Raw genomic sequence first — 26,513 nt, 5'->3', positions numbered from 1 at the left:
TAAATATACTGTGAAAACGTTGTTTTCTTCTCTATTCCATATACTTTTAATTTTTGGCCTTGGCAGTCAGAGATCATAATGCAGTTGTTGAAGGTGGGTCTTTCTCTTCCCCAGTGACAATTGAAGAGTGTTCCTGGGAATACTGGCTGAGCTGCTCACTGGTGCAGAGCCAGCCTCTCCCATCTCACCAGGCTCATGTTTGGCTTTTGTTATCAGTTTGGAGGTTTTGTTTTTCTTTCTTCGGCAGATGTGGCCTGTGGCTGAGAGGTCAGCTACGTTGCTTTATGCAACGTGTGGAGTGTGTGGAGGGGTGTGGAGTATTTTGGTGCAGCCATATTTTTGGCAGAAGATGTCTTGCTGAGTTTTAAATGACTTCAGCAAAACAAATGGGATTCAGGCATCGCATCTTGGTGTGAATACTTGCCAAGCTGCCTTTCATTTTGAAAGATAAGGATTTTCCCTTTGCCTTGGTCTTATACTGCTTTTAAGGCATTCTATGTCATGCTATATAAGTTTCCCTCACATTTTGATTTGGACTAATGACCTCTCAAAAAATACTGTGAAAACGGGTGGACTTCTGTTTTTCTCTCCTCATTTAAATCAGGGGCTGCCTGTGAGTCAGAAACGAAGCCACCCGCTTGCCCAAGTGCATTTTCCCCTCCAGCCTTCGGTTGACACAAAAGACTTAACACAGTGAATATTTACCAGAAGAATTGGGACTCCTTGAGGTTCTGTAACATGGACTCACTTATTGGGGAAATAAAGTGTTAATACCAGGATTTCTCAGTAGGATAGAAAATTAAATTATTTTTCCTACCTCCTTGCCCCACTTTTGTGCCCACCTTCTTAAGAAATTGCTTTTCGAAAATAGTACAGTAGTGGTAATTTCTAGTTTTGTTGGGTTTAATAGTAGAGGTTCAAAGCTTTAAGAACTTAATTGTAGAGATTCCCAGGTCACAATTTCCATTAGTAACAAAGTAATAAAGTCAGTTTGACATTTGGGGCTTATTCTTTGAGGCTATTTAAATATCTTTTTTCAGCAGCTGAGTTGCAGCTTGTGAAACAGGTTAATTGGCCAAAAAAAAAAAAGCACAAATTTACTACCCTATTGATGTTGCTTCACAGCACATTTTATATCTAAACGTATTTTTAAATTTCTTCCCCCTTTGATTTTTCATTAGAAATTAAAAAGTAAATTTGTATGTTAAGGTTGTCACGTACTTTTTGGTTTCATCTTTAAAACCCCCCCCACATGAGCACTTTTATTTTTTAGTTTTTTGAGACAGGGTCTCACTGTCCCCCAGGCTGGCGTGCAGTGGTGTGATTATAGCTCACTGGAGCCTTGATCCCCCTGGCTCAAGCGATCTTCCTGCTTTGGCCTCCCGAGTAGCTGGGACTACAGTCCTCCATTACCATGCCTGGCTAATATTTTTTTGATTTTTAGTAGAGATGAGGTCTTGCTATGTTGCCCAGGCTATCCTCAAACTCCTGAGCTGAAGTGATCCTCCTGCCTCAGCCTCCCAAAGTGCTGGGATTACAGGTATGAGCCCTGCACACTTTAATATCTAAGGACTTTTCAGAGAATTCAAATAATCTAATAGATTTGATATCTAGGGAAAATGGTTCCCCAAGACATCATGTAGTGCATGAGGATCCCTTGAAGGTCGCAGAGACTGTGGTTCAGCGGGAACCTGGGGATCAGTTGGTTTGGAAGTTGGCTGCTTTGGGATGCGTTGGCCACCTCTACTTTGGAGCAAATGGGGACCAATGGTGGACATTCAGGCCACCACTGTTCAGTGATTCCAGAGGAGGCAGATCTGGGAGGTGGCCACATTCCCAAGTTCCAGACCACTTCTCAGAGGTAATAGACCAGCTTGCATCATTTACTCCGGGTGTTCACTTTTAAGTCAGTTGAATGTGTTGGGTTTGGGTTCAATGTACAACTGAAGGAAAATACAACGCATCTCATGAGAATTGTTGGACTAGCCTTCCAGAGTCAGCTGTTTTCTTCAAAAGGCCTCTGTGAGGATATGATACACAGATACACATGTAACATGTATATGTATATGGTTTTTTTTTTTTTTTTTTTTTTTGGAGACAGAGTCTCGCTGTGTCGCCCAGGCTGGAGTGCAGTGGTGCAATCTTGGCTCACTGCAGACTCCACCTCCCGGGTTCAAGCGATTCTCCTACCTCAGCTTCCCAAGTAGCTGGGACTACAGGCACACGCCACTATGCCTGGCTAATTTTTTGTATTTTACTCATTCATTTATATTTTTTTGAGACAGAGTCCTGCTCTGTAGTCAAGCTGGAGTGCAGTGGTGCTATCTCACTGCAGCCTCCACCTCCCGGGTTCAATCTGTTCTCTCCCTCAGCTTCCCAAGTAGCTGGGACTATAGGTTCATGCCACCATGCCCAGCTAATTTTTGTATTTTTAGTAGAGACGGGGTTTCACCATGTTCGCCAGGATGGTCTCAATCTCTTGGCCTTATCATCTGCCCACCTCGGCCTCCCAAAGTGCTGGGATTACAGGCCTAAGCCACCATGCCCGGCCAATTTTTTGTATTTTAGTAGAGATGGGGTTTCACCTTGTTGCCCAGGCTGGTGTCGAATCCCTGAGCTCAGGCAATCTGCCCACCTCGGCCTCCCAAAGTGCTAGGGTTACAAGTGTGAGCCACCATGTGAACCACCATACCTGGCCAGATTTTTTTTTTTTTGAGACAAAGTCTCGTTCTTTCACCCAGGCTGGAGTGCAGTGGCATGATCTCAGCTCACTGCAGTCCCTGCCTCCTGGGTTCATGCAATTTTTGTGCTTCAGCCTCCCGAGTACGTGGGATTACAGGCACCCACACCGTGCTGGCTAATTTTTGTAATTTTAGTAGAGACGAGGGTTTCACCATGTTGGTCAGGCTGGTCTCGAACTCCTGACCTCAAGTGATCCACCCACCTCGGCCTCCCAAAGTGCTGGGATTACAGGCATGAGCCACTGCACCCAGCTGTAACGTGTATGTTTTATCATAAACACAGGAACATAGTGGACATTGTTTTGTTTTTTTGTTAGCAGCATATTGAGCATGTTTCCACACTCCTAATATTCTACACCACATCCATGAGCTTTCTTTATTAAAGTGTTTAGAAAGTTGTATCAGAATGACTTGAGGGTAGTGACATTTTGTTTTGTGTCTTTATCTCTTTAATAACTTACAGTCCCTTTAGAATAACTGTGAGTATTCTCCCTCTGTATTTTTATTTTAACCATTACTCAAGACATGACTATTTACATAGGAGAGCCAGCTCAGATGTGAGAGAGAAATCAGGGGAAGGGTTAGAGTGTTAGTATGAACTTAGCTTTTTCTTAGGCATTGTACAGTTCGGACCTTGTGATAGTACATGTTTAGCATAATGAAGGTCCCCTGCCAGTTTACCAACTCATACAGAGCCGAAAGGAACTTTAAAACTTGCATTTAAACCATTCTCGCTGTTCTAATTGAATTTAAAATTCTTTTTTTTTTTTTTTTTTTTTTTTTAAGATGGAGTCTTGCTCTGTTGCTCAGGCTGGAGTGCAGTGGCATGATCTTGGCTCACTGCAACCTCTGCCTCCCGGGGTCAAGTGATTCTCCTGCCACAGCCTCCTGAGTAGCTGGGATTACAAGTGCCTGTCACTATGCCTGGCTAATTTTCATGTTTTTAGTAGAGATGGGGTTTCACCATGTTGGCCAGGCTGGTCTTGAACTCCAGATCTCCGGTGATCTGCTTGCCTCAGCCTCCCAAAGTGCTGGGATTAAAGGCGTGAGCCACTGTGCCCAGCCTAAAATTCTGTTTCTTTTAACAGTATTTTCAGAAAGTACATTGACCTGTAAACCTGAGTTTTCAGTTCATAAGTAGCAGGTTAAAGAGTGAGACCCTAGACTGGAAAAAGTTCATTATGGGAGTGAAGCGCATCCTGTACTGTGATGTCTTGGCAGTAGGTTATTTTGTTATACCAGCAAAACAGACTAAGCCATCATACTTTGCTGGGAGATGCGTTTTGCTGAATTTACACGACTTTATGGGTCTGGTTAGCCAGATTTTTGCAGCCAAAATGAACCAAAGTTTATGTTATTAACCGATGTGGGGCTGGCCCAGGCGGGAGTTGCTAGCTGCAGCTCTGCTAATATTTCCAAGTCTTGTACTCCAGCAGGGGCTCCTTCATCCTGTGGCAGCTGCTGTTGTCCATCTGGGCTTTGGCCCCCAGCAGCTTCACTTTCATCCTTGACCTTGTCCCTGAACGTGTAGAAATAAGAAGTGGCCCTACGCTGTAGGTCGACAGTAGATGCAGGAGTTGAAAGGGGAGTGTTTGTCTTATCTACATTATTCAAAGCAGGTTTCCCACATGTCCAAATTAAATACCCTTTGGTATAGACACTTGGAACTTCGCCTGATTAGCTCATACCAGGTGAGGTTATTTAATGTTCTTTATCCCCAGTGTATTCGAAGCTCTGTGATAGTGGAGACCTTGTGGCTTTTCTCACTGTCTGTCCCCAACCACCAGCATAGTCAGTGGTACACAGTAAGTGCTTCATGAGTATTTCTGAATGAGTGACTAAACGGTTGAAGTCAGCCCTCCTCCTTGTTGGTGACTGACTTGGACAAATAGAAAATAAATAACAGTTGCTGAAGCCTATTATTTGTTTTGTCTATCCAGCCTTCTTCAGTGTTCTGGGGTGGGGCCAGAAAGGGGGGACAGAGTTTTTATTTAAAAAATTTTAATTTACTTTTTGTACTGGGTCATATAGTCCAAAAAAAGGGAAAAATATATAGTTTTCCAACCCTTTCCCCAGCCTCTTTTTTCCCCTCCATAGAGGGACCAAGGAGTGTAAGCTGTAGATCCCAAAGAAGATTAGGTGGTCTTCTCATCTAAGGATGGAAGCCTTTAAATTAACCTTCATTGGAAATCCAGGCTAGTCCTCAAATGTAAATTACTAAGATTTCTTTAATTATAATTTTTTTTTGTGATGGTGTTTTCATTTTGTTTGGCTTTTACTTCCTCTCTCTGTCCTTCCCTTTTTAAAAATATGTGCCTTGTTTTCGTCAGGTACCACAAGAGCCAGGCCATCTATCTGGAGTCAAAGGACAACCAGAAACTGAGCTGCGTGATCAGTTCTGTAGGAGCCAATGAGGTGGGAACCATACTTCCTCACCTTTAGGAAAGCAAAACGTGTACTGCGAAGTGTTGATAGGACAAACCTGAAATGAAAGTGCCACCAAGGAAGTACAGTAGAGTCATGTCTTCTATGTGGGTTAGATTCTAAAGTCAGGCAGAAATTGCACGTTGTCAAAATCATCCTTGAAAACCCCTTACATTTGCTTGACTACAACGTATGCAGATTTGTCTATTCCATGGGATGTTTGTGAACTCCCTGTACAGCCACTGATTTGGGAACCGCAGAGCTAGATTCCAGGAAAGAACAAAAAGCAAGTTGGTGTCTGTACATTCAATTCCTGCTTCCTTATTTTAATTTTTATTGTTTTTGAGACAGAGTCTCATTCTGTTGCCCAGGCTGGAGTACAGTGGTGCTATCTTGGCTCACTGCAACCTCCACCTCCCAGGTTCAAGTGATTCTCCTGCCTCAACATCCTGAGTAGCTGGGATTACAGGCACCCACCACTGTGCCCGGCTAACTTGTATTTTTTTTGAAGTGGAGATGAGGTTTCACTGTGTTGGTCAGGCTGGTCTTGAACCCCTGACCTCGTGATCCACCCGGCTCAGCCTCCCAAAGTGCTGGGATTACAGGTGTGAGCCACCGTGCCCAGCCAACTCCTGCTGCTTTTTAAGGTAACCGTCTACTGAGAATGGAGCTTGCCTGTGGAGCATACTCCATCTTGGTTTTGTTTCTCTAGAACTTTCACACATACCAGTAGATTTGTTTCTTGCCGTGAGGATTAAGTGAGGCACCCGGCACAGGGTCTGGTACCCAGTAAGTGCTCACTAAATGAGTGCTGACCTGAAATGATCCACACGCCACTTGCCTGCCATCTTTCCTAGCTGAGATGTCCTATTGTGCCTCAAAACAAGTTGCCAGGCTCATGCCCTTGGTTTTTGGTCTCCTCGAGACACTCCTGCAGGATGGGGTCTGGTTTTAAAGTCAACTCAGAGGGTTACACCTGAGGATGATGTGACTGCCCTCTGAGTTCTCCAAGTGGCCCTTCATGAGGAGTATGTCCACAATGTGTAACTTATATTGTTAGTTAAAAAAAGTTAAAAACTTTAATAGCTGGATTGGCTCGATCTTTTATCGGTCCACAAATGTCTGCAAAGAAATTGATTTTTATGTGTCTACCCTCTGTAACTTATTTGTGCCAGTGCACAGTAAATCTAATGAAACTGGATTATGAAATAACTTAAGCCTCTTCTATTCTTCCAGCTTCCTGAATTGAAAATGCCCTGAAATGTGACTAGTTTGCAAAATGATTGTTTACTTAGAAGTTAGGGAGAGCCTTCTAGATAAATGAATGCCATTCTTCTCTGGGCTGAGGATCTGTGTGAGTTCCCTCAAGCCAAGTCAGAACCAGAACAGGGAAGCTAATAGAGAGACCTGTTCCTCAGCCAAGAGGTGTCACGATTTCATGATAAGCATTTGCACCTGGCTGGCTGGGTTGTTCTGCCAGCCCCTGTGGCCTTCTAGTACCTGACCCTAACTTCAGAACCAGTGCATTATTCTCTGTGATACCTCAAGATTTTTCAGAAAAATAGAAATGTAAGTTAGATTGTTTTTCTCTCTCTCTGCCGAATATTGTCACGTCTTGACATAATAGAGTGTCAGTGAGATCTGACAAATGGTGACACTGAAACATGTCTTCTGGAAGGAAGAAGCTTCAGTGCACTGAAGATATGCAACTCTGGCAATGGGGAAACCGTTCTCATTTCTTGGAAGTCTTCCAGCTCATTTTTCAGATCAAATTCTGGGTGATACTGGAGCTACTTGGCTTTAGCATAGCTTGACTCCAAGCAGGTTTGGTGGGTAGCTCTGAGTGTGTTGATGACTCCCTGACTTAGCTTTTCTTGGGATCAGTTTTTGGTTTAAAATGATTCTGCAAGGTCCCTTGGAGGCCTAGTTTCATGTGAGGTCTTTAACTTTTTAAATTTTTAAGCCAGTGCATTTGACTTTAAAGTCTCTACTGCTCAATAATCACATTAAAGAAATTGAGATGAAACTGAGAATAAGCTTTTTTAAAACCTGAAAACTGAGTCCAGGAAGGAGGAGATAAATCTCTAAACTTGTATATTTGGGTGAGATGCAGACCTTTCCAAACACTGTGCTTTTGGCTCCATTTAATTGCATGTTACAGAAAAACAGGCAAGAAGAAGCCAGAGACTGCTTTGGTAGAGAAGAGCCGGGGGCTTTGATGTCAGACACCAGAATTCGCATCGTGATAAGTGACTCAGCCTTGCTGAGCTTTGGTTTCCTCTTCTTTAAAATGGGGCCAATGATAGTAGTTATTTCATAGGGTGTCTTGCGGGTGAAAAAGCTCAGCCTTATCAGCACAGTGTCTGGCACACAGAGCTCAGTAACCCTGGCTCAGGGGGTCAGGTGACTGGCAGCAGCTCCCCTTCTCACCCATGGCTTTAGGATGCCCCTTATTGAGTGCACTTGTCAGCCCTGGCAGTCCCCTGTTGCAAGAGTTCATTCTCAATTCAATGGAAGAATGCATCTGCCCTGTAAAATGCACTGTAATCTGATACTGTCTGGGGGAGAGGGATATGGTGAGGAGGGAAGGACTCTCGGAAGTGCTTCAACCTTCTCATGATCCTAATTGGGCCTTAGCTCATTAGTGGGCATTTTTCTATTGTTGGCATTTTCCCCCCCTTTTTCTGCACAACCATTAGCCTTCATTGCCAGGAAACCAGAGGTTATATAATGTGGAAGTCCCTTGGGGCAAGGAAAATACTTCCAAATTTGATTGAAAGTTTGTGTTTATGAAAAGATGTCCCTTGAGTGTTGATAACGCAGTAATCAAACCCAATTTAAAAGCATCTTTAAGATCAAGGCAGAAATGGAACCCAAGGTTGCAGTGCTTTCCATTTTTGTAATCACAGGTGTGAGAGAGATGGCCGAGAAGTGAGTTCAAGGCCGATGCCTGTTCCCAGAGGCATGCCTTTAGATGGCCCGAGGTCAGAGGTGCTTATGAAGTCCTCATAAGTTGAGACAGTTTATTCCAGCAAGAGGCTACCAGCTTTGTGCCTGCGTCGCACTCGTGCCGATATTTTGATGGTGTGGGAGATTTGCTGTTCTGTATTGAACTTCTCATCTTGTTCCCTTTCCACTCCCCTGCAGATCTGGGTGAGGAAGACAAGTGACAGCACCAAGATGAGGATCTACCTGGGCCAGCTTCAGCGCGGGCTCTTTGTGATCCGCCGACGCTCAGCTGCTTGACTTTCTGCAGTGCTCTTCTCTTGACCCTTTTTCTGGAGTGGGTTTTATTTTGTTTTGTTCTGTTTTGTTTTGTTTTGTTTTCTTAATAGAAAAATGTTAACTTCCGGGAATAGCTACTCAGCCTTGGAAATGGAGAGCACTGTCGTGGATTCCTTAAGACACTTTTGTGGCTGGTCACTTCCAACTTTGTCAGTCTTTTCTGCCTCAACTTCTTCCAGAGATCGGTCACCAGGAGACTATTTTACTTTTCAGGAGTATTGGGGGTTTGATTTACTTTCCTTTTATTTCCTTATTTTTTGCTTATACTTGTTTTTGAAAACCTCTGAGTTTGAAGGGACAGCTGTTTCTATTATCTTTAGGTCTCTATATCATGGAGAAGAGCAGGAAGGGATACACTCTCCAGTGCATTTTCGTGTTTTGAATCTGATTAGTGGATTATGTAGCTACTTTCCCCGTCGAGCCCAATTCACTATTTCCCCAGAAGCTTGGGGCAGAGGTCCTAGCAGGAGGAGATGAAGTCTCCTGGCTCTCAGCCTTCTCGGACAAATAAATGCTTTGTGTGACATCTGGCGCAAGCCATCCATTCCACTGGCTGAGTGATGGAAAACCTTGCCTGGGAGACTGACTATGTGCACTGAAGTAAATGGGGTTTGGGGAGGGGACATTTCATATTTATAATGTGCTGAAGGTACCATATTTTAAATGTTATTTAATGCAGGTGATTTATTCAAACATTTGTTCTAGCTTAAGCTGGAATAAGAAGTGGTCATTTCAGAAGTTTTCATTTGGAATTCCTTCCTCTCCCTTGTTCCCAAGTTGGCAGTAGTAGTAGGTGCCACAGGCTGATTATCTGGGTAATCTCTTATGGGTGGGAGGTGAGTTTGATAGTGCAATAATCAGTGATCTATAGACCCTCATGCACGATTCAAGTTTCACTCTTGTGGCTGATGCCATTATTGTACATTGGCCATTCCAAACCTGCGGAGAACTTTGTTGTCAATTCCTGAGCACTCATAGCTTCATTTGGCCCAGGTTGAAGACAAGGAAAGCTCTCCTGTGGCTGCCTCTGGACTGACACCCTCCTTAATGAGTCCTGATGAAACAGCCTTTCTTACATCCTTCCCTCATTCCCATGATTGGAGAAATGATTCATTGGGTGATGAGTGTTGGGGTTTTCTGTACTCGTGTTGCCATCTTGAGATGTTTAAACATTTGGGGGTTAGAGCAACTGTTAGCGTCTCTATGGGCAATCAGTAGAACTTACACATTCTAGGAAATCTTTCTTTGTAATTCATTCATTTGGTCTCAAGTGATTCTCTTCATGTTGTCTCTTGATGTACATACCCCATAGCAAGTTGGGGGGCTGTGATGACAATTAAATCACCTTCTCTGAAGTTCTGGCTCTACAGAGACCAAACCTTACTGACTTGTACAAGTAAAGACTTATACAGGACTTATACAGATAGATTTTTGTTTTAATTTATCTGTTTTTTCCTCTTTTTTTTTTTTTTTTTTTTCTGGTGTTGGAGTCTTATTTAGAAAACAGGATAAATGACGCTATTATCAAAAGTTGCCTGGGGTTCTGTGTTTCTTCTCTGCCCTCCAACCCCCGACTGCTATGATGTTTACTACAGTGAACCCAGCCCATTGTAAACACAGGCTTCACCTGTTCTTGTTTGTTAGCCTTGGCTGTGAGACAGGACTTCCCCGTCTTGAACTGTTACACATATGATGTGTATGTCACGTCGCATATCATGCAGCTGTTGGTTTTCATGTAGTGCCGTGTGGTGGAAATTAGATGTATTTCATGTATTTTTCCATTGAAGGTGGGGTTTTTCAATGATCATGTGTTTTGTCCTAAACGGTATACCAAAGTTTGTTTTTATTGTTGAGGATTGTATTGATAACCACTGGGGTTCTGCGTTGAAGCAGCAACAAGTTGCCTCTTTCTGGCCTTCTCTGGTGGGACCTCTGTGCTTTTGTGAAGCAACTATTTATTTGAAGACCAGGGTATGGGCACTTTTGCCTTCTCTCCTCTCTGACTTTTGAGGGTATTGAGGGCGCCCTTAGTCGTAGTCTCGACTCCACTACTGCCTTCTCGGTGTCCTCACAACCCTTAATTGGGCCTAGTGAAAATGGGGGCAGATGAGAAGTCCATTTGAGAATCAGCATAGTAAATTACATTTCTAATCCCAGAGGACTTAATCTTTTTCTTTTGTCACCCCAGAGGTGAAAAATCAGCAGTTGAACCGTTCTGACAGGCCTCAGTGGTGACCAGGAACAGAAGCAGCCTTCCTGTTAGTAGATGGGGTTACTTCTCTGGTGGGCAGAAGCCTAACTAAAGGGGAAAACACACTTTGTGGTTTCTAGATGAGGAGGAGGTTAGCTTCTAGCCTGGGTGGCCATTATTCCAAAAGATCTTTTCTCTCACTAGACCCCAGGGCACCAGATGAATTTCCAAGTTTAAACTATATCCTGCAAGTGATTACTTTGAATCAGACCATTCTGATCAAGAACCTGTGTATGTGTTGTGTTCGAGGCATCTGCCTCAAGTCTGTGTACAGTGTTTGCTGCGGTGTGTTCCAATATTCATTTTATCTCTGCTTGGAGGTTTTGTGTGTTCCCCTCCCCCCATGCCCTGCCTACCCCATTTTCCCTGAACCATGTCCTCTGGAATAATTTCCAGATGGATTTCTGTAGCCATACCAAAGCCAGGGTGTTTTCATTCATGCGGATACTGGTATTTGTAGATGTCTGACTACCTAACTTAATTTTTCTTTTTGAACTTCTAACTGGGGCCAGTGTAAGATCGATCCCAGAGGCTGATCTGCAAATCAAGCTACATGTATTTGTGTATGAGACCCTGTGTTCAGGACTGGGTGGCTTTTCTAAGAAATATGGAGTTTAAAGTGGAGTTGACTGTATTTTTTAACCTAATTCTGGAGAGAGGATTGTATTTTTTACAGTTTTTTGGTTTTGGCTTCCTTCTAACATTTCTTTAGCCTTGAATTTTTACTAAATAAATTTCCTCCTGATTAATTTTTTTTTTTTCTCATCTGGGAATTTGAAATCTCGGTGCTTACTGTTACACCAATTTTTCCAAAGAGTTGAAATCACTTTAATGCCAGAACATGATAAATTTGCAGCCATTTCAAGCAGCTGGTAGTCTTTTTTATAACATCGTTAACGGGTACCATTAAATATTCTGAGAGGTGAATGTAAAATATAAAAGGTGTAGGGTTTTTTTTAAAAAAAGAAAACAATAAACTTTCAAAGAGAAAACCAGCATAAAGTCTGTATTGTATCCATTGACTTGATAAGTGATAGAAATTTATTTTAGGTTTTTGATCCATTGCTTATGGGGAAAGGAAGTTAGGGCAGAGGAAGGGATATTCTAGGCATTTAATTCTCAGTGAAGAGTAAGATATAGAATGATGTCAGGCTAATACTCAGTTTTGTAAAGAGCGATCTAGGGGTGTTGACCCTTAAATGTTTGTGCACTCTCTTCTTGTTGCAGATAAAACTAATTAAAAATCAAGTGAATAAAATGGATCTTGGGTGGAAAAACAACCTTGAAATAAACTTTCGATTGAGGATATTGTTCATTTATTTGGTGCATGATTAAGGAGGATATTGTTCCTGGCTCTTGAGGTAGTGCCTACCAATCTTAACCAAACAGTGATGGTATTTGTGCTGCTCCCGGGGTCAGCCGACAAGCCTGGGTGCTGCCACAGGTGACCCACCTGGCGGACCTGTGACCCAGTTGTGGCACCTCTTTGGGAAAGACTGCTTTATGCTTTAGATGATGGAGAGGGGTGGTTCCTGTTTTTAAAATGTTTGAATTATAACAGAAATGTGTGCACGTTTTAATTGTAGAAGTTGTTGAAATCTCTCAAAGTGAATTCATCCATGTAACTATTAGAGCATCCAGATCAAGAAATAACATTCCCAGAACCCACAAGCCCCTTTGACTTTCAGCTACTCCTCCCGACTAGTTTTCTCTGTTTTAAGTACCTTAACCTTCACGCTCTTGAGCTGCTTCCTTCCATGGTTGTTTTGGAAGAGCTAGGTACCTGGTATAGGCTAGGGATTGACCAGGAATGCTAAGAGTGGGCAGCAAAGGATATGACTAAATGGGGAGGGGAAAAACAGATTCAGGTCAGCCTGCTCACCCTCACCATTGTTCCCAAGGCAAATGGGGCTTGCCCTTGATGTCACAGAGTCTGCCTTTTCCTGAGTACTTTGTGTATGCCAGGCACTGTATTAAACCCCTCATGGGAGGCACTTTCTACTGATCTTCACAATCTCTGGAGCAGTACTAACTCCCAAATTTAAGGCTGGCTCAATCTAAGCCTTGACTTAATTCTGGAAACCCAGAGCTCAGCACTGTGCCTCATATGTAAATACTCTGTAAATGTTAGCAAATGATATTAGGGTATGATGTGCCAAGGCAAACTGGTGAGTAATAGTGCATGTTCTGGGTGCTGGGCCCTTCCCTTGTGTTACCTTGTTTAAGCCTCATAATAAATGAAGGAGAGTACACTGCTGCTCTCACCAGTATTTAATTAATCAATTATTATTTTGGTCACCCATGAAGCAAGTATCTCACCAGTTTTTAAAGAAGGAAACAGACCCCTTGAATTACAGGAGGTGATTCTCCAAGGTCGCACAGTACGTAACAGTCTGGATTTAAAGTTTCCAGGCCAGGTTTTCCCCTAACTACTATACTTTGCAGTCCTTCCCCATCTTAATCTCTTAAAATTACATTCAACATTTCCACCTTTCTTCAGGGCTTCCCTGGGATTTTTTTTTTTTTTTTTTTTTTTTAATCTGCTTTCACCTACTATACACACATGCTCCCAGAGCAAAATGCTAGAAGTACAAACACTATTATTTGCCAGGACCCTTTCCCCTGCCTGATAACTCTGGGTTTCTCTCTCAGCAATATAGTTGAGAGTCATGGTGACCAGCCAAGAGCTTGCTTTCTGTTGATCCTGCATGAATACAACCATCCTAAAAAGGAATGGGAACAGCTCATTGGTCTTGATGAGAACTGCTTTATCCAATAAGCAACAGGAGAGCCTTTGGACGAAAACATGTATCGGTATTTTTTCAGATCACTTCCTCCCTCCCTGCCTTATCATCTATGGAGTTGGAGCCATTGAATTCGTTTCTGAAAATGTCAATGTGGAGTTGGCCTTCTGCATCTTGATGCTCTGATGTTGGTGGACCTTTCCATGGCATGCCCTCCTGTAAAGGCACTATAATGGAAGAATACCTCAGCTCCATGTCACCTGCCCTGAAACTGCTCAGTTCTAATTGGCGACCTGCTTACCAGCCAAACCGGGAGTGTGCAGTCTTTAGGCAGAGGCAGGATTAGAACCAATTTCTGGCTTCTTTGACTATCATTTGAGGAACTCCAAGCCCCATCCTTGGGAAGGCTAAGCACTTTTCCTGCTTTTAAAAAGCACCCGGTGGAATGAACTAGAAACACATCATTTCACTCCCTTTGGACATAATATATATGGTGAGGAATACATTTGCTTTAGAAACTCTGGTGTTTACCAGAATAGATATTTTTGTGAATAACTGATTATTAAGACAAAAAGATAGGTTTAGGAGGATCCCTAGAGGAGAGAGGTAGATAAGAGATAGCATAGCTACCGAGATGCTTAATCCCTTCAGTCATTTTCTTTAATCTGTGTTTACTCAATTCCCTGAAAGATACAGATCTATAAAATATTCACTTTACTGATACAAGAAGACCAATAACCTGAATATTAAAGATTCTCTCCTATTTTTCAGAAGTCGGAGACTTAACAGTGTGTTGTGTTTTCCCGTAGGCTGATGCTCAAATCTGTTGGCATCACCTCTGTCTGCCAGTGGTGTGGACAGGCAGGGGGTAAAGTAGGTGGCATTCTCAGAGCCAGTCAGGAAAACAGTGCCCCAGGTCCTGGGAGTCAGCAATGCCGGTACGGAACAAGCAGATACTGAACGCGGGAGTGTAGTACAGGTTAGCAAGCCCCTGCAGGTAATCAAGAATCCCCTTTATTTCACCACCGATGATTTTCATAAGTGTTCAAGTGTTTACTGAGATGCAGGGCGGCATTATGGCTAAGAACAAAAGCTTTGGAATCAGGATTTGAATCTGGCTTTACTGTTAAGCTGGCTAGGTGTGACCTTGGGCAACTTAATTTCTTTGAACCTCAGTTTCCTCATCTGCTAAATCATATCTACTTCAGATATGTTTGTGAGGATTCTAATATTAACACATACAGCCCCAATTTCCTTCTGGTAGGAATGAAATTTAAAAAAAATATTTAAAACAGCACCTACTGTGCTAAGTATTTTGTTAACTCACTGAATCCTCGTAACAATCCTATGAGGTAGCTACAGTTACAGTCCTCGTTTTGTAATTGAGGAAATTGAGAAACACATTAAGTAACTTGCTCAAGGTCACACAGCCAGTAAATGGCGAGCCAGGATTCAGAGCCCGGGCAGTCTAGCCAGAGTCGCTGCCCTCATTCACCTTGCTGTACTATGAGGAGTACGTAACACAGGGTTGGACATGGTTACTGCCAGTCTATGGAGACTGTCCCTACCATTGCAGATGCTGTGGCCATTTGTATACTTCCTCTCTTTGGATGGTAGTCTGAGTACCAGATCCTAAGCGATCAGAACCATTTCAGGAAAGCTACCTTAGCTAACAGCAGACTACGAAGGTAAAGCTGCTGGCTTTAGAGACCATGCTCAGCATCACCTACAAATGGGTGAGGACTGCCCCAGGTGCAGGGGTGAGAAGGACTCTGAGGCCCAAGTTCCAGTATAGCAAGAAACAGTGGCCCAATCAGTTTTTTCTGCTGTGAGCAAGGGAGCCCGTTTAGTGTTCCTGATTTAGTTTGAGCCCTTCATTTGAAGATGAAAACAGCTGCAGCCCAGAGATGTTAAATGACTTTCCCGTGGTCTTAGGGCTCTAGTCAGTACTACAGCTGGAATACGGTTGGGACAATCATTTGAGGACCTCTTTATGCCAGGCTGCATGCTGGAAAGCATAGTGGACAGCTCCTGGGATGGGAGACTTCAGGACTAAAACCAGAAAGTCCCAGGCACACTGGGATGGAAATACCTTAACACTGCCGTGGTTTCGTGGGTTCATTTTTGTCTCTGTACCTGCACAGCGGAGGTGATGAAGGCCCTGAGTTCATAGTCGTGGCCTAGCCACTTACTAACCTTGGGACATTTACTTAATCTCTATGTGCCTCAGTGTTAGGGTATCCCCATCCCAGTGTGCCTGGTTCTTTCTGGTTTTAGTCCTGAAAGTCTTGTATCCCAGGAGCCCCGTCAGACTGGGGCAAGCTGGGACGGTTGGTCACCCTACTCAGTTTCCACTGTAAAATGGGGCTGACAACAGCTACTTTTTCACAGATTTGATTTGAGGGTTAAATACTTTATTATGGATTAAGTACTTAGAAATAGTGTTTGGGACATAGTCTTTTCTGTGTGTGTGTGTGTGTGTATACACACATGTACATATGTGTGTAATATATATTATACATATGCATACATACATATACACACACATTATACATACACACATTTTTAGAGATGGGGTCTCACTATGTTTCCCAGGCTGGAGTGCAGTGGCTATTCACAGGTACCATCATGGCTCACTGTAGCCTCAAACTCCTGGCCTCAAGCGATCCTCCTGCCTCAGCCTCCCAAGTAGCTGGGACTAAAGGCAATACATATTTATTTTTCCTTGTTATTCTTGTTTTCATTATTATTGGAACAAAGTGTTTCCACCACAGAACGGGTCCCTGGAGATCTTCACTCTTATCCCAAACAAGACAGGGAACTTTGCCATGATCATCTTTTGGTCGCCTGCAGCCAATTGTTTGGAGTGTTTCTTCATCTGCTTGAAATAGTAAATAATCGTAAGCTTGAGGAACACATTCATCATTGCATTCAATTCGAAAACCATTTATTGAATTTTGCTGCATGTCAGGTAATGTTCTAGGCTCTTTCGGGGGATTCAGAGAAAGCTAGGCAGGCCTTGAGCGGTGTCTATGACCAGGAATGGGAATTCCATACAGAGGAAATGGCTTGAGCAAAAAGACAAATAGTAGCATGTGTTTAACATACATCACAAGCCTTGAACTTTTTTTTTTTTTTTTTTTTTTTTTTTAAAGACAGAGTCTTGCTCTGTTACTCAGGCTAGAGTGCAGTGGTACAATCTCAGCTCACTGCAACATCCACCTCCCAGGTTCAAGTGATTCTGCCTCAGCCTCCTGAGTAGCTGGGATTACAGGTGCCACCACGCCCGGCTAATTTTTGTATTTTTAGTAGAGATGGTTTCACCGTGTTGGACAGGCTGGGCTCGAACTCCTGACCTCATGATCTACCCGCCTCAGTCTCCCAAAGTGCTGGGATTATAGGTGTGAGCCACCGCACCTGGCCACAAGCCTTGAGCTTTAAAAGCTGTTTGCTCCCTATTTGGTTATCTTTTTGCTCTTTCCCATCGAGGACTCGCCGCCTTTTCCATTCTGCCTCTCTCCTTTCTTCTTCCCACTGTGCCCACCCTGCTTGCTCTTCTTCCCCTTTCTGTCACCAGTGCGGTGGTGGCTCATGGCTGTCCTGCAGTGACGCTTTTCAATTTCACACTTACATGCTCCTGAAAGTATCCATAAACTGACTCATATGTAAAACCAATAAAGGGCAACAGCACACATTCCTGTTAGACAGTAATTTTACCTGACTCCCTTTCTCCTACTTTGATCAGTCCTCTTCTCTCAAACATGGTCCTTTGACCTTCCCAGAAGTGAAAGCTTATGGGAATCCAAGCATAGTGGAGCCCTGCAGGCATATTAGGAAGAAATAAGGGCTGACATTTATCGAGCACTTAGGACGTGTTTGGGTGAGGGCTAAGTACTTTTCATTATTGTATTTAATATACTAAACTGCCATGTGATGTGTGTCTTCGTGATTCCCGTTTTACAGATAATGAAAGTGAGGCTTGAGGAGGGACGTGTTCACCTCTGCACCACGTTCACACATTCCCTTTCCCCCGTGGCTTCCCTCATCCTAATATAGATGGCCAAAGCATAAAGCACCCTTAGTTGTCATCTTAGCCAACCCCTTCCATTTTTCACCTCTGGAAACAGACGCCGAGAAGGGAAGGAACGTGCCTGAGATCACACAGCTGATTAAGGGTAGAACAGAAACTAGAACTCAGTTCTTGCAACTCTCAATTCAACAATCTAAATGGAGAAAAGAAATCCAGTTGTGAGACTCAGAGGCAGGGGCTTGAGACAGGTTTGAATTTGGATTGAACTCTGCTGCTTACAAGCTGTGTGAACTAAGGCAAATCACGTAACCTCTCGGGGCTCCAGTTTCCTCATCTAGAAAGTGGGACTGATAATGTAAGGTTTGTTGTCAAGATTAAATGAAGTCATGGAAGCACAACAATACAATAACTATTGTGCTTCAAACAAACTGTAGGTCACTTGAGTGCTTTAGAAAATATAACCTGACCAGGTGTGGTGGCTCACACCTGTAACCCCAGCACTTCGAGAGGCTGAGGTGGGAGGATCACTTGAGCCCAGGAGTTTGAGACCAGGCTGGGCAACATGATGAAATCCTGTATCTATGAAAATTATCCAGGCGTGGTGCTGCGTACCTGTAGTCCTAGCCATTCAGGGCCTAGCCACTCAGGGCCTGTGTACCTGTAGTCCTAGCCACTCAGGGCCTGTGTACCTGTAGTCCTAGCCACTCTTGAGCCTGGGAGGTCAAGGCTGCAGTGAGCCATGATCGCACCACTGCACTCCAGCTTGGGAGACACAGACCCCATCCCCAAAACCAAACAAAAAGAAAATGTAGCCCACGCTGTTGACTGCTCGTGCTGGGTGGGCATGGTTATCGCGGGGATTGCCTACCCCAACTCCTGCCCCACCTGCTCAGGCAGGTCCCGTTGTGCCTCAAGGATAAGCCCATCGTGAACTTCCAAGGGTATGCCATCCAGGAAAGGCCAACAGAAGCCATTAGTCAAGTGGCTTGACTAGTTCGAGACAAGCAGATCTCCAGGCATCTGTTCTGCGCCTTGTTAACCTTCTCACCAGAGAAGAGTTTGAATCGCTGTCCCTCTGGGTGTGTGGAGATACCCACTGGATTGTGAGCCAGAGAGGACAGGGACAGGGTCTTTTCGTTTTTCCTCCAAATCTCCCAACACGAGTACATTGTAAGTGCCCACTGAGTGCTTGCTGAATGAAGGAATGGTTAGCTACTGCCTCCTCCTCCTCATTGCAGGATATCAATATCTTTCTAAAATCATAGTAGTACGAAGGCTATCCAGAAAGTCAAAGGTTCCACAAAGTTGGCCACAAAATAGAGTAGCCCTCTGCCCTCTGCTTTATTTCCCCCTCCCAGGGATTGTATCTCTTTTGGCTGATTATTTTGGTATCTAGTATCTATTTCTAAGTAGTCTGCTTATTATTGCAGCTAGATATTTCAGTTCCAGGCGTTATCTACTAAATTCTCACTGTGGGGTCATCCTTCGCTCTCCCAATATAGTTATTTCAGGATTTTGATTAGGTCAGTATTCAACGTTTATGTTATTACGGCTATGTAAATGCTAGTCGGAGCTGAGCCGTGTTGTACACTGTGATTGCTTTATCTTGACAGCTTTTCCCCTCAGAAGTTAATAACTGTCTTTTTTTTTTCCTTTTTGTTGTTTGCTTAGTTGTCTATGTAGTTATTACTAATTCGACCTTAAACTCTTCACCAAATGTCCAAATTCTCCCCCTAAGGCATTCTGATGCACCAGCTATTCCATCAATTTTGTTACCTTGAAAAAGCTTCCTCCTTGAGAACCCCAACTTGCTCTGCACTGGACTGGTTCCTCCTGGCGTGGCACACAGCTGTCACTCTGGAGTTCCTGCACCACCATGCTGGAGCTCCCCTATCCCTTCTTTGGGTTTGAATCTTTCATTTTTTGTTTGTCTTCCTGTTTCTCTACTTTACTCCCCCATTTTGTTAAAGCACATTTCCGGCCACTTCCCAAGCAAGACTGAAAAGACTTTCATTCTGTTCTTCTAAGTGCTTGGCACTTAAAGTATATTTTAACCACCCCATTCCTTCCTTCAGTTTCATTTCATTTCCTCTTGCTGTTCATTCATTATTGTTGGCATTCTCCACTGTCAGTCTTAAGACGCAGATGTTTGCATGTCTGTGTTTAATCTGCTTTCCATCCACTAAAATTTGGTTGTTTCTTCTGCAATGCCCTTTATTTTGGTGGGTTTAATTCTAGTCTGGACATTTTTCTTCAAGGTTTGAAGACATTGTTTTATTGCTTTTAGCTCCCAATGTTGCCCTTGAGAAGTCTGAAATTATTCTGCTTATTGATTCTTCTAGATGACTTCTTAACATCTCTGGAAGCCCATAGCATTCTCAGTGTTTTGAAGTTTCATGATGTTGGGCCTTGGTGTGGGCCCACTATGCTAAGCAGTTAGGAGTTTTTCCTTTCTTTTTATCATCTGGAAAGAATCAGTGCTTATGAGGGTTTTTCATTTCTGAAAATGTATGCCCTTATATTCTGGGGGAGGAATATATATATAATGTGATAGCCAGCCTCCAAATGGCTTCCAGTGATCCTGTCTCTGGTAGTCACAACACCCTTGTGCAGTTTACCCTTATATTGGACCGGGGTTGATCTCTCTGATCAATAGCCTGCAGCAGAAATGATAGTATGTCATTTCTGAGATTGGGGTATGAAAGATAGTGCAGTCTTGGATGACTTGCTTTGGGAAATGCCAGCGACCATGTTGACCAGCCTTATGGGAGGCCCATGTGGCAAGAAACTGAGGACTCCTGCCGATATCCAGCTGGTAACTGAGGCTTCTTGAAGCCCTGTGAGTGAGTCACTTTGAAAGTGGATTATCTAGCCCCAGTCAAGCATTCAGATGAAACTGAAGCCCTTGCCAACAATGTGACTGCAACTTCACAGGAGACCCTGAACCAGAACTATCCTATTAGGCTGCTCCCAGATTCCAGACCCTCAGAAATTGGGTAAGATAAAAAATATTGTTATTATAAGCTGCTGAGTAATTGGGCCAATTTGCTATGCAGCATTGGATAACTAATGTAATGGATAATTATATTTTCTCTGTTCTTGTGTTCAAAAATTTCTGTTACTTGGATTTTATATTTCCTACAACAGTCTTCATATTTTCTTTTATCTCTTATCTTCCATCTCTTGGTCTTTTTACTCTACATTCTGTGAGATTTTCTGAATTTTATTTTCTAACCCTTCTGAGTTTTACCTTTGTTCTGGCATTTACAATTTTTTTCTAAGAGCTATTTTTATTACCTGATTTTTATACTCTCCTTTTTTTTTTTTTTTTAAATAATAGTATCCTATTCTAGAGTTCCTTAATCCAGAGACTCTTTATTTTACTCTCTCTACAGAAGAAACCTCCAGTATTTTGCCAGGTTAGGATCCAGGCAGTTTTGCTGTGTGAAGTAGGGAACAAGGGATCTGAGAGCCTCTTAAACTGAATTTAAACCAACTCCTTTGCTTCCCCTTCCATGTCTCGAGGTCCCTGGTGCTGCTAATCTGTGATTCTCAGTTTTCTCCACTGTCAGCTTAAGATTCAGCTGTGTTTTTTAAATTTACATTCAGCTTCTACAATTTTTTTCTCTCCAATTTCTTTATTCTGGTGGGTTTAATTCTAAAAAAAGAAAAAAAAAAACCTTTTTTTTTGTGGGATTTCATGGAAAAGGGGAAAACAGATATGTGTATTTAACCAACACTTTTTTTTTGTTTGTTAGTTTGTTTTTGAGATGGAGTTTTGCTCTTGGTTGCCCAGGTTGGAGTGCAATGGCGTGATCTCGGCTCAACTGCAACCTCTGCCTCCCAGGTTCAAGCAATTTTCCTGCCTCAGCCTCTCAAGTAGCTGAGATTACAGGTGCCCACCACCACACCTGGCTAATTTTTGTATTTTTAGTAGAGACGGAGTTTCACCATGTTGGTGGGGCTGGTCTTGGATTCCTGACTTCAAGTGATCCGCCTGCCTCAGCCTCCTAAAATGCTTACCCAACACTTTTTACCTCAGCTGTCATGCCACACCTGCTCCCACCTCTCTTTGGGACTTTCTGTGATTCATTGACTATCTCATAGTCACCGTGGTTCTGAGGTCACTGTCTTTGAATAATTACAGTGGGAACATTAGTAGGCCATTTCCAAATAATCAGTACATCCTTACTTATTGCAAAGCTGCTGACTTGTGCCTGAAGTTACGTCAATGGCCTTTAACTGCAAACTTTGATTTCAGAGCTAAGTGTCAAGATTTAAGAAAAGGAATTTACATACCTGCACCTTGAAGGTCTGAATGTCTGTATATAACACAATGCCTGTAGGTTTATATGCATATATATGGAATACACACATCTCAAAAATAAGCTTCTTGCCAAACAAAACCCACCTTTGGACTGTGGGTGAATTGAGAAGCATGAAAAATGTGTAGCCTAAAGTATATTTAAATATTCATGACGTCTTCAAAGCAGAGCTGTTGGGAAGACTAAGCCACCTGGAACACAGCTGTGATAGCACAATGAGGCCTTCTGAAAAATCAGTCTCATGCAGTGCTGGGAAGAATATTTGGAGGTGACCGAGTCAGACCCTCTGCTGCCACTGTAATAAAAGCTATTTTGGATTTGCCATGTCCATTATTAGTGAGATTAGATTAATATTTAGAAAGTGTCTTCCTGTCTTAAAGATAATTGTATTTTGAATTATACAACTTATGTGGGGCAACAAATTTCATTTGTTTACTGCTTATCCTTCTTGCAATATGATTTTTAAGAATGGCAATTATGTGGCACAATTGCCATTACTCTTCCCCCTTGTACCCATGGCAGACATTAGTAATTAATCATGGCCATCATTTCCTCTAGGCTCAGATGTGAGATATCAGAATCCTTTTCCATGCATGTTCCTGGAAGCCACTGAGAATTGACTGGGAAGTGGGGAACACACCACATGAAACATACATGCCATTTCTGGTTGGGTCTTTTATCCCCAACCTCAGTTGAACAGGCTTCAGTTCACATTGTTTTAGCCAAAACTGATTTATGCATTGTGTTTTCAGAACAGATTAGGGTAGATTTTTGTGTGTGTGTGTGTGTGATGAAAATAACCTTAGTAATTTTGTTTTTGTTTTGGTAACTCAGGACAACTCACACCCCCTGATTGTCCTGATTTTTTATTTAAATGCTGAGTTTAAGTGCTTGTGCAGTTGGTTTCTTGAACTGAACAGCACACTTTACGTTTATTCTATTGCATGTCATTGTCTTTTTATTCTAAGCAAGGGGTCAGCAAATTATGGCACACAGGCCAAATCTAACTCACCACCTGTTTTTGTAAATAAAGTTTTATTGGAACATAGCTACTTCCCTTACTTTGTGCATTATTTATGTGTGCTTTTGCACTACAAGGGCAGAGTTGAGTAGTTGCAACAGAGACTGGCCCACAAAACTGAAAATATTTACTATCTGACCCTTTACAGAAAAAGTTTTCTAATGTGGTTCTAAGTTATCACTTAAGCCTCTTTTGATCCTCAACTTTACCCAGTATTTTCTCCATGTACACTAAACTTACTTGCTAACCCACTTAATTATACTTCTTTCCAGCCTACCTTTCTCCATTTTGTTTACTGGTTCTCCCAAGCAATGTTAAATACACTGTTGCCATTCAGATGTACTAGTAATAATACTCCTATTTCTTGAGCACTTCTTATGGTCCAGGCAGTACTAAGCACACTACATAAATTAAGTGAGCAAAAATGTAAGCGAATTGCTTGGCATAATGTCTGGCATATGGTAAATACTGATTATTATCTTTAATTTTTACAACAGCTCTATGAAAGGGTGGGTATTACTAAATAAAGAGTTTAAGTAATTTACCCAGGGTAGCTGAGCTGCTAAATGATAGAACTACATTCCAACTCAATTTGGACCGGTTGTAAGACTTGTGACCTTTCTGTTAAACCTTATTGTCTTTTTTCTGCCATATTTTCCAGGCTTACCAGTCTAGTAATCTGTCAAATGATTATATAAATATGTAATTATATAAATGTACAATATATGTAGTGGTGTTAGGGGTGGCAAATATCCAGGTTACTGGTGGTGAATTCATATGGGTCTGCAGCAACCTCAATTCTTGCCTCCTCAGAAGAAAGAATTCGACGGAGGGCCATAAGGCAGAGAGAGTCAGGCAAATTTCAGAGCAGGAGTGGAAGTTTATTAAAAAAAACTCTAGGAAAGAAAGGAAAGTACACTTGGAAGAGACCCAAGCGGGCACTTTGGAGGTCAAGTGCCCATTTAACCTTGATCCTAGGACTTTATAGGGTGGCCTACTTCCAGCATCTCTCACCCCTTTCCTTTCATTCTTTCCGCATGTGCGGTGCCCTCCTTGCACTTGGGAGGTGAGCATGCGCAGTGTGTTTAAGCAGTTGTATGCATGCTCACCTGAGGCTTTCTTCCCTTTGCCTGTGAAATGCCCCTGGAAGGTCATATTTCACCATTTTGCCTCTTAATGCAAATGCTCGAGCCCACTTGCTTAATCCTGAAAGCTGCTGATTACCAATTTCAGGTGTTTTTATCTATTGGGAATTGCTGGTGCCGGCTGTGACCTATTCTCATTTTCGTGTGACAACTGCTAGACAATCAGGAAACTGCCAAGCTATCACCTGATGGTCGTCTGACATTCCTGGTGGGTGGGGGGAGCTCTCTCTTGCCTTGCTCATACCTGACCAGCTACCTATTGTAACAGTTGTATATATGTGTGGTACAGTGTATTATCTCAAATCTTCCTTTAAAAATGGCCAGGTTCGATATTGTTCCTATTTTATAGATAAAGAAACTGAGGCTGAGAGAATGTCATACAGTTCACAAGCTGTTTGCTGGTATAATTCAAAGTTTGTGTAATTAAAAATACTTTATACCACACTGCTATGATAAACAACCATGATCCGTGGCTGAGCTGACATTCATTCAGCGGTTTTTACAGTATACATTTATACAGTACCTACCCTATACCAAGTCCTGTGCTCAATCCATGCTATATTTTTTCTGTAGTAATCCCCCCTTCTCTGCAGTTTTGCCTTCTATGGTTTCAGTTACCTACTATTAGGCATGGTCCAAAAATATTACACGGAAAATTCCAGAAATAAACCATTCATAAGTTTTAAATTGTGTGCTGTGCTGAGTAGCATGATGAAGTCTTGAGTTGTCCTGTTACTTCCAGCCCAAGAAGTGAATCATTTCTTTGTCCAGCATCTCCACCCTGTAGACACTACCCACCCATTAATCATTTAGTAGCTACCTTGGTTATCAGATTGACTGTCGAGGTATCGCGGTGGTGGTATTCATTATTTTGCTTTTAGTAATGACCCCAAAATGCAAGAGTAGTAATGCTGGCATATTGTTATAATTGTTTTATTAGTAGTTATTGTTAATTTCTTATTGTGCCTAATTAAATATAATATGTATATATGAAAAAACTTAGTACATACTGGGTTTGGCACTATACAAGGTTTCAGGCATCCACTGGGGGTCTTGGAATATATCCTCCTCGGATAAGGGGGGCTACTGTATAGTGAATTCCTTTCCTAAGTGCTCACAAACTGTCCATCTAATGTTTGTTTTTTCATTTAGTGTATTTGGTAACAGATGTTTTGGGTTACATTATCAACCCTTCTCATGAATTTCAAATCCTACCTGTTTTGCACCTCAATTTCCCCACTGTGAAGTGGGAAAGATAGTATCTGTTTTCACATCTTCTAATTCTCTATGTTTGGGAGACCTTGAACAAGAGGGTTTACATTAAACAGAGGTAGCACAGTGGCAATCTGGGGGTAGGATCCAACCCAGAGATTTTTGGGCTTACGCAGTGAATTTTAAGAAATTGAATTAATTTAAGAAGTTTAAAATGGAGAGATTTTTGAACTTTTCTTGAGTAATTAGATAACCTTGCAAGACTGGGCTTGTTTCACATGGACACAATGGACTAGAGGAAGCTTCTTTCTTTAGAGCACAAACTCTGCTGTTACCCATCTCCATCATGCCTGTTGTCTTCCCCACATTGAAGCCATGTCACTTACTATTTTAAATGTCCCATTTTAGTCATTTGCTCTACTGTCTGGTCTTTGTAGACATTTGAATTTGAACATTCAATCAGGAGAGATTTCAGCTGGGCATAAGAAAGAACCTCATCAACAAGATGAAATAAACGTGCTTTACAACCTTTTGAACTGACTGGATGGAAAAACCTTAATTCCTTGATTCTATGTAATTTTTTTTTTTTTTCCAGAGAGTCTCGCTGTGTCACCCAGGCTGGCATGCAGTGGTGTGAGCTCAGCTCAATGCAACATCTGCCTCCGGGGTTCAAGCGATTCTCATGCCTCAGCCTCCCAAGTAGCTGGGACTACAGGTGCATGCCACCCACCACGTCCGGCTAATTTTTGTATTTTTAGTAGAGACAAGGTTTCGCCACGTTGGCCAGGCTGGTTCTGAACTTCCGAACTCATGTGAACCACCCGCCTCAGCCTCCCAAAGTGCTGAGATTACAGGCGTGAGCCACGGTGCCCAGCTGATTTTATGTATTTTAAAGGAACTTAACTTTAAATCTGAATAGTACATTTTAAATAAAAATAAATGAAAGAAAAGCTGTTTTTAACATGCATATACATCAGTATAGACTGTGATGCCCACCTGCTTATTGAGGGCAAAATGTTAACTCTATGAGGCTGCTAAGGAATTACATACAAATTCCAGCTGGTCTCACTGAGAAGCCCCTGGGTACCTTGGACAGTGCACCACCATAACCAGTTCTTTTCCGAGTTTGCTCTCCTGCAGGAGAAATACTTTATTTTGTATACTCGCTTAAAGTCCAACTAACTCCGGACTCTTATTTTTAAAACAATTGTCTCTCTGATAAAGGGGACTAGAGGCCGGGCGTGGTGGCTCACGCCTGTAATCCCAGCACTTTGGGAGGCCGTGTCCGGCGGATCACGAGGTCAGGAGAATGAGACCATCCTGGCTAACCCCGTG

The 26,513-nt window shown here is 42.5% G+C and overlaps 1 protein-coding gene across 1 annotated transcript in view; it reads left to right on the top strand.

Moving 5' to 3' along the window:
* LOC105495033 (SDS3 homolog, SIN3A corepressor complex component) overlaps nucleotides 1-24,653 on the top strand; it is a 55,582-nt gene extending 30,929 nt beyond the window's left edge. Inside the window, exons 11-12 of the mRNA XM_011764167.3 lie at nucleotides 5,072-5,156; nucleotides 8,313-24,653. Coding sequence (XP_011762469.1) covers nucleotides 5,072-5,156; nucleotides 8,313-8,411 — 184 coding nt within the window. The 3' untranslated portion in view covers nucleotides 8,412-24,653. The remainder of the gene's footprint in view (nucleotides 1-5,071; nucleotides 5,157-8,312) is intronic.
* The last annotated feature ends 1,860 nt before the right edge of the window (nucleotides 24,654-26,513 follow it).

This window comes from Macaca nemestrina, chromosome 10 (assembly GCF_043159975.1).
Source record: "Macaca nemestrina isolate mMacNem1 chromosome 10, mMacNem.hap1, whole genome shotgun sequence".
Taxonomy (NCBI): domain Eukaryota; kingdom Metazoa; phylum Chordata; class Mammalia; order Primates; family Cercopithecidae; genus Macaca; species Macaca nemestrina.
Note: the sequence above shows the minus strand (reverse complement) of the source record. Positions and strands in the feature narration are given on the sequence as shown.